This window comes from Mya arenaria, chromosome 15 (assembly GCF_026914265.1).
Source record: "Mya arenaria isolate MELC-2E11 chromosome 15, ASM2691426v1".
In the NCBI taxonomy this organism is placed as follows: domain Eukaryota; kingdom Metazoa; phylum Mollusca; class Bivalvia; order Myida; family Myidae; genus Mya; species Mya arenaria.
Window position 1 is genome coordinate 19,046,020 of NC_069136.1, and position 9,353 is coordinate 19,055,372.

The 9,353-nt window shown below is 35.1% G+C and overlaps 1 protein-coding gene across 1 annotated transcript; it reads left to right on the plus strand.

Annotated features, from left to right (window-relative positions):
- The first annotated feature begins 1,544 nt into the window (after positions 1 to 1,544).
- Positions 1,545 to 8,784, plus strand: LOC128218782 (insoluble matrix shell protein 5-like). The gene is made up of 4 exons (XM_052926476.1): positions 1,545 to 1,621; positions 6,525 to 6,661; positions 6,941 to 7,096; positions 8,605 to 8,784. Exons 1-4 carry the CDS (start codon positions 1,575 to 1,577, stop codon positions 8,694 to 8,696), a joined length of 432 nt encoding a protein of 143 aa, XP_052782436.1. The 5' UTR covers positions 1,545 to 1,574; the 3' UTR covers positions 8,697 to 8,784.
- The last annotated feature ends 569 nt before the right edge of the window (positions 8,785 to 9,353 follow it).

The following is a 9,353-nucleotide window of genomic DNA, read 5'->3' on the forward strand; positions in this document are numbered from 1 at the left end:
TTGTTTCTTATCCCCTGGATGGACTCCGGATGTGAGAGCGCAAATATAAAATATATAAAAGCATTTACTAGTTTCGTAATTAATGATTATTCTTGTTTCTGTTTTATTGACCAAATGAACATCATACAAAGAAGTGTTTGATGTTTGTTATACGAAACAAAGCTTTAAGTTGCAAATATTTAACATAAATTTGGTCATGAGCGATTAATATTTCGGACATATTTTATGTAAAATAAAAAGATAAATACATGAAAGAGATGATGTGCAGACGGCTAGAGGAAAAGTTCTTTTTTGTTGTTGTTAGATTAGATAGTTTTAATGCTGTTCTTTGTTTAAATAATCATTTCTGGAATCATAAAATGTAACCAAATGAAACACATTTTATCATGCTAGACATGTTAAATTGGTCACATAAGCAATATGCTGGTTGATGTCATTGGCCTGTCTTTAAGTTATATCTGGAACAAAATGTCGTCCTCTGTACATATGTATGTCCTTATTTTAAGACGAACTTCGTTCCCTTATATAACCCCTTAATAGTAGGTCACCATTTATCGGATTGTTCCATATCATAAACTTTGTCTGCGATAGTCTTATAGTCCAAATAAAAAAGTTATTGGTGTACGAACTCTTCTTCGTCGTTGCTATGTAAGAATGATTTCGACCGTCGTGATCAATCGTAACAACTCGGGCATCCCCGGCAAGCGGAAAATGATTTTGACCCTCTTGATCACCTCACCAGTCTCCTGCAATCTTCGAGGCGGAGGTGTTCCGAGTGCCTCTTGATGTCGTGTTTAAATACAGTAAATAGTAGACACGTTTTGATTGGTTGTTATCCAACAAGCGGAGAGACATTATAAATGGAGTTTTTTACAACAAAATGCCCTTTTGATTTATTTTAACATTTTTACCAACTGTGTATTACACCGAAAGCCTGTAGAGACGTATTAAATAAATTTTATATGTAACTTTTTGTATAAAAAACGTTCAACGATCTGCCTTTTTGAAAGGAAAAAAAGAGACTGTTAAAAATTGGTGAATTAAACCAAGTGATATCGGTTTTTATAAATAAAAAATACAAACAAAAACACGCTTTAAACGCTTGTTTAATGGCTTAAAAACAGTTGTAATACAAAGTGCCAGTCATACATCAGAATCACTATTCTTCCTGAGAACTACCCCAGTAGGTGTTCGATTTTAAGCCCAAATTTTCGTTTTAATTTAAAACTGTATATTCATACAACATGTTACATAGTTCAGTAAATAACAACTCTTTGTGCTGCAATATCTTGTTAATCACAGTCAAGAATAAAGCATAATGTTTTATTTTTTCAAAATGTAGAGAGTATTTACTGCTGAAGTCAGACTTTTTCTAGTTTTCTCGATAAGTAGTCGACTGATTATGGAACCATTGATACACATATAAACAAAAACATACATCTATTTACAAAACGAAGGGATGAGTTTTATTGAAACGAGCCTTTAAACACATGTGTCAATATCTTGGCCTTGTGCAGTGCTCGTGTATATAACGAACTGCAGGACACAACTCAAGACAGTGAAAGGCATTCAGAATGATGAGATCAATTATTCTCCTTTGTTGCGTTGGGGCTGCTTTCGGGTAAGAGATTTCTTACATAAATTTTAGCTAGTCTGTGTAGACGTATCGTCATCTCCTTGGTGACAGTGTCGGCAACAGCGTTCTCCTGCAAAAACTGGTATGTTGGCCATAACTCAAAAAAAATGTTCACTATGTTCAAAGAAATCTGGTTCACATGTTGCCAGAGATAGTATTCTCATGCAAAGCCCGTAACTCTAGGGGTGTTTTTGCTATAGCCATTGTTTACCTGCGGGAAAAGCATCAGACATGCGTTTCCACTTTTGTTTCAAATTTCAAAATTATTCGGGATTTAAGTCAGCAGTGGTTTGTCGAAGGTTGTTGTTGTTGTTGTTGCCAGAAGTAGGCACTCTTCAGTGGCAAAGATATTTAACTTTCAATAGAGCGTGTATTTTCTATGTATTTTGTAGCCCGTTTAAAAAAGGTCGATGAACCGGCTGAAAATAACATTGTAATATATCGCTGTTTGTATGTATATAATTGAATGCCTGAATGTTTCAGTGCTCTTAAATTATTAGAACAGAACAGAACAGATTTTATTTCAACTTATGCATAAAGCATCTCGTTACAGTATTCGTACAAAGAAAAGACAAATGTCATAATATGTGATCAACGTGTAAAAGATGGTACTTTTAGATAATAGAGTAAACAATAAACTGTAGATATCATATTGTTATATGGAGAATGTTAACAATGTATCAATAAGCTAAATTATAGTAATATAAAGTAATTGATTCCACAAAATAATAGCTAAATAGTGGAAATGTAAATGGTGATAAAGGTGGTTACTCATTTATATCATTAATGATTGTATTACGTCTATCGTTAGCAAATAATAAGTATTTACAAAGATTAACAATAGTTGTTTTACAAGAACAGTTGAGTAATTCAATAAACTTATACATATTTGGTCTAATTCTAAAATATCGTTTAATGTACTGTATCCTTAGATCGTTATAACGACTACAACTTAAAACAAAATGAAATTCGTCTTCAATGTCCTGTGCATCACACAATAAACATATTCTCTCGTTTCTTTGAAGTCTATTTGCCCCATATCTTCCGGTTTCAATACGTAAACAATGGGCTGACACACGTAATTTGGTAAGATATTTTCTATATGTCTTATTATATAGCAAATTTAAATAACTGGCGATTTCAAACTTATCATGGAGGTGTAAAAATACAGTATTAAGTTTTGTACTGTTAGTAATATCCGCGCGCCACTTCTGCAAAAAAGTATCAGTAAGGCGCTGTTTAAATAGCGGAACAAATGTTTTAACATTATAATTCCATGGGTTGCACCAGACATCATAAAATCCATATCCCTCTAGTAATGTTTTAACATTGTATGCCCAGTTTTTGCGTCCAAGTTCACACGACTGAAGGGATTTACGATAAAGGGATGTAAGCAATATATTATTGGAATCTTGTGCCTTGAGCCAGTACTTAATTATTTTTAAATATCGGGTAATATATAATGGATAGCGTCCTAATTCGCCATAGACTGCTGCTGTGCACGTTGTTTGCTTGACACCAAGTAGAAATTTACAATATTTAAGGTGTATTCTTTCCAGGTCCTTGGACTTCGTAAACCCCCATATCGGACATGCATAATTAAGAATAGACCCGACAAAGGAATCAAATAGTTGTAACGCTATTTTAGGTGGGACATCGTATTTACTTATATTTCTGGTTAATACGTTCATCGCCTTTAGTGCTTTACCCACTACATACTGGTTGTTTAAAACAAATGATCCCGTATAGTTAAAAACAACACCCAAATAATTAAAATCGTCGACTATCTCCAGGGGTTCATTATTATAGTACCAAGTTTCGTTGGGTCTTGTTGGGCCTCTCTTTCGAAATACTACCACTTTAGTTTTGACAGTATTAACTTGTAAACCCCAAGTGTGACAGTATTCATATAATTTGTTTAAACTAGTTTGTAGGTCCTGGAGAGTTACCAAATATGACCATATCATCAGCAAATAGCAATATCATAATATATAAATCATATAGTGACAATCCACTCCCAATATCGGATTGTAAATATAATTCCAGGTCTTCTAAGAACAACGCAAATAATATCGGTGAATTATTTAGGCCCTGTTTTAGGACGATTGGAATGTCGAAAAAGTCAGAGAAGGAATTGCAATGTTTTACACATGATTTGACCACAGAGTACATTGCTCTGAATATCCGAAGTATTTTCCCGTCAAGTCCCATATTAAAAAGCTTATACCAAAGAGCATTCCTATTAGAGTATTGTCCAGTCCGGTGGCCGGGTGTCCAATGAATGGATAGAGGCTTGTTGTCCCTTAAATACACTGAAACTAAAACAAAAACAATGCAAAACGATATAAAATCAAAGTTTATTTTAGTATTTCAGAAAAGCGCGCCAAATTGCACACGAACGTTACGTTTTCTTTATAAAATCGAAATTGTTAAACGTGTGTCCCTGCTCTGTGCGCGCAAATGTTTGATATTGAAGTGTGAGCGGGCTTAAATTTCAAAATATTAAACATATCAATTTCTTATTTAACAGTTTCAGTGTGTGTATACCACGTGATAAATTACGTCACATGTGCTACGTCGGAAAGCAATATTTTGCTTAAAATAAAGACTTAAATCAAAGATAGCTTTTCGCTTACTACACCATTTTAAATGAAACAAAGGCCAGTCTTTGCCGCTTAAAGAGCCCCACCATTGTTTTATAACCGGAGTTTGATAAGGAGATTAGTTTCATCAAACACTTCGACAAACCTGTTTCTAAAACAATGTTTTGACAGTGCTCCGTCAGACGGCCGTATCGTGAAAAGGTTTGTCGAAGTGTTATAAGAAACTTAACACTCAATTTGGTAAAAGACCGAAGGCCTGGCTCCGTTAGCGGCATAGACTGCGCTATGTTTTATTGAAAATGGTAAAGAAAATGAAAATTTATCATTGTTTTAAGTCTTCAATCGAAGCAAAACATTGCCTTCCGACGTAGCATTTATGACGCAATTTATCACGTGGTATACACACACTGAGTTTAAAACGGTGAAAATAATTTGTAAATCACAGTGACATCTCTATTGACCACCAGAAAGCAAATAATAAAAATGTCTGCTCTAGTAAAAGATGAAATATATTTTGTCCGTATCATCTTTCTTTGTAAATAATATTGGTTAACATTTAAACATATGTATACCCGGTAATGTAAGAACTCCAACAGATATTTCCCACGAAAACCATTTCTATATACAAGTTGCAGCATAAACAGTGTGTGTATACCACGTGATAAATTACGTCATATATGCTACGTCGGAAAACAACATTTTAAGCAAAATGAAGACTTAAAACAAAGATAACATTTCTTCTTCTTCACCATTTTAAATGAAACAAAGGGCAGCCTATGCTGCTTAAAGAGTCCCACCTTCGTTTTATTACCAGAGTTTGATTAGGTAATTATGCACCAGTTAATTGTAACCACACCCCCAGGTCCGGGGATAGCCGGGGAAATGGGCCGTGTTTTTACCTTCCAATACGGTGGTTTTGCCTTCGCGCCAAAAATAGCGGAGAATGGGCCTTACCTTTGGTCCCTGGGTGCGGGGGCATTTGGCGTTTTTTTCACCAGCAGTTCGTTCCCGCAGGGCTGGGATGTTACCCGGGGTTAGCTTGACCGAAAGTCAAAGTCCCTGCTATTCCCCGGACTGAGAGGCGTGGTTACAATTGACTGGTGCTTTAGTTTCCTCAAACACTTCCATGGATGCGAAACAGTGGCTCAAACTCTTTTAGGAGCGGTTTATCATCACTATACCCGCAATGTCTAGCAACTAACCTTGTCAATCCTAAATGGAAGATCACACACACACTGATGTTTATTGGCTTAATATCGTGTGCTAACTATTATGCTGTATTTTGACCTTGATTTTCCATTAAACAATGAATTTTTGTAAGAATACACACTTGTTTTCACTAAAACTAAGTCAAGCTTGCGATTAATGTCGGTAAATAGTGTTCCTCATTTTTTTCATAGCAAATATTAATCAAATGTAAAGAAAAAAACACATACACGTATTCAATCCGATTGGTGTACTAGCGGTCCGTTAAGTTCAAAGTTGATGTTATTTATAACATAGTTTACCAGTTTTCGTCTACTTAATCCTTGTTAAATGACACTTTTTCTTTGATCCACTACACTCAATTTATTTTGGAATCTGATTGGAGTAAAAACTGGTCAAGAAACAGTAACCATATGATTATATAGATGTTGTTAAAGGATTGTTTATGCTGAGATTGCAACGCACATTATCAGATAAATTGCATTAAATATTCATAAATAATAAGCTGTTTAAAAAAATGCAACGATATCTTAATAAAAGATTTAAATACAGTACTTTAACTATTCCAAATATGCCGAGTTGAGTGCATTATTATACAGCGTATTTGCTTAGCCTCTATGCTTTGGCTCAAGCTCCGCCAGGCTTTTGGCTCAAGCTCAACCCAGAAAAAGAGTATAAACGTGCTTATTCCCGACAAAATAAAAAAAAACTCGATAATACTGGTTTTATCGCATATGTAAGCTTCTTGAGTAAAATTCAGCTGGAAATGATTTACTTCCGTCTGTAAACATGCATGTGTTTGAAGGGAGAATCGGTTTTGTAACTCCATATACAATTTTCATGAAAAATAACCGAAAAACGTGTGAAGATTAAACATATTTATATAGCACTACATTCCCATATTTGTCAAATAGCCCTCATAGTTGTTATATAAGAAAAAAATAATAACGTGTCATACTTACGTTATACAAATGTATGATGACGTCCATTGTTTTGCTCTAGCTCGGAAGTGTCGTTTAAAATGTAAATTCAAGCTTACCAATCAAGCTTAAACTAACCCTGACCCCTTTTGTTACCAGGCAAACCTTCACGCTTCCCAACCACCACGACCTGCGAACCTTATTGAACAGGGCATTTGGTAGACTTGACCAAGACCAAAGCGGTGACATTTCCGAGGCAGAATTCGACATGGTCATTGTTCACGACGATGCAAATAGTGCGTAATATTACATGTGCTCAGTTTTTAGAAGAAACCTCGACCTGCAAAAACCTAAAAGGACTCACTCATGTTTTGGGACCAACCTTTTCCATGTAATGCTTCTGTATATCCACATATATACATATGCAATAATATACTTCATTGGCAATCAATTTAAACTTAGATCAATAATTAAGTACATGCTTATACACTAAATTTAATTAATGATATAATTTAAAAAAAATACGAACTGCTTCTACTGATGTACCGTCACTAATGATCTTATTGATGGTGTAGAGGACGGGAATGTTACCCTGGCGGAGTATCAAGCGGCTCACTCACACATGCCGGCAGAAATCAGCGGCCCACTATTTAATTTCTTCGACCCCGACCACAACGGCGTTCACACAGTATCCGACATGCAAACGGAGTACCACCTAATGGATCATAACAGTAAGCAATCGGAACACCTCGGTCATCACCTAATTACGACCAGCTGTAAACGGAGAATAATGACCGAAGTGTTCCAATTGAACAGGCAGAAATTCATCCAATCAAATCAATACAATCCGGTGCCATTTTCCATCAAAACTATCTCGAGCATATATTTACAATGTCAGGATTCTTTACAATTGATTACGCTGTAGGTAGATAGCGTTGTAATTCCACGTTAGCAGTTAAGCCGATTTATTTTACTCTTAGGAATCTTCCTTATATTACAATAATGACTTCACGGGGAATCAATTTGAACCTGGTAGTACAAATTTCACGTTAAAACGCTACAATTATTTAATAAATAGTATTATCATTAATTTCAAGAACTACTTCTCCCGATATAACGGCAAACATCCGAGGTTGTTTTCGTTGGAAAATGGCCGGGGTGCTCCGATTGAAAATCATCAACCGGAACAGGCAAAACGACAAAACGGGGTTGATAAAACAATGACTATTGACTTCCAAATGAACGTGCACACCTAAAGGAATTCCTATTAAATTTACTTCGATGTTGATAATATTTAACAAAACTGAGTTAAGGTATTTATACGGCAGTGATTCACTTTTTTTACGGTTCTGCTCAGTTTTTGCAAACCGCTTACATATTCGTTGATGGGAAGTTTGGCAAATGGCCTGTACATTTTTGCTATTTAGATCTTTCGAGATTTTTTGACAATTTAAGCTGCATTAAGATATAATTATTTTATGCTAGATCGTTGGTAGTGTTCCCTTCGATAAATCTGAAGAAAATTAATAACTTGTAGGCTAAATGTCTCTAATTTTTTTCATGTCATATATATTCGATAGTTTATTAAAGTCTTATCAATACAACACATCACATAATAAATATACCTTAAAACATGCATTGCCACTCAGCGTATAAGTTATAAGAGACTATAGCACACAAAAGATAATACTATACAGAACTAATACAACATCTTAAATCAATATATATATATATATATATATATATATATATATATATATATATATATATATATATATATATATATATATATATATTTAGACCAATCCAACCTTTGGGTAACTTTGATTCAACCTTTGGCCTTTGGGAGACTCGTGTCGCCCATAGGATATATGTTGTGTCGCCCAAAAGTAATTGTGTTTTTTTTCTATCAATTGATTTTTTAAAATAATAAAACAATTTTGCAAACGATTTTGAACGCTTTAAAAAAGGTTCAGTCATTAAGCATATATATTTACAACACAAAGTATTGCACACATATTGGATACCATACATCTATTTACAAAAGTAAGAAACTAGAAACCAAAGTCATATGACACCAAAGCAGCAGTTCCAATAAACCGACTGTGAGCTCGTACTGATCTCTTGAGACCTGATTACTCATTAAAAGGCCCCTGGATGTCGCGTACCAAACTGCGAAGAGGGGACGGTCAGCAGGTATGCCCCTTTGGTCTATTAAAATGTTTCGTATCTCATTCAGAGAACGGTGAGCTGACGATGCAAGAGTTTGATAACTACATGATCAAACAACTCGAGGCACTGTTTGGACAGCACGGCCACGCTGGTCGGTAACATCTTCATAGTCCAAGGAACATGTGTTATTATGTGCATTTGTTTATTGACCTGAAAAACTGTAGTAATAAATAATTATAAACTTTGATTCTTAAGTCGTTTATTACATATCGTTTTTGCTCGTCCGTTTGTCGAAGAAAACCGTCGAGGACTGTTCATAGCCGTTGACGTCGTTGCCGGTGTAACGTTGTAAACTGACCCCCCTCCCCCCATATGATAATGACCCCCCGGTCATTATTTTATATAGAATAATGACCTCTTTCTATAAAATACTGACACCCCTTATAAAAATATTTACCCCCGCCTTACCTATCACTAACATACTCTGTATCAATTCAAGTCACTGTCGTGTTAGTATTGGTAAAATTTGTTGTTGTTATTACTGCTGCTGCTCCTGTTGCTGCTTTGTCTACAGCTGACACAACATCAGTATAACTTAGAGGCCCCGCTTGTTCGTCACCGATTTTGGGCCTTTATATAGCCGTTTTTACGGCGAAGATTTGTTTCTTTGATTTTCCAGATATGGCCTTTGATAAACACTGAAACACGAAAAAAAAGACTAAAAGATTCACAAAATATGTTATCAACTTATTAGTGAGCTTACGCCAATCACATTTTTACTGGTCATTCAATCTAATTGTTTGTTGAGTATATTCG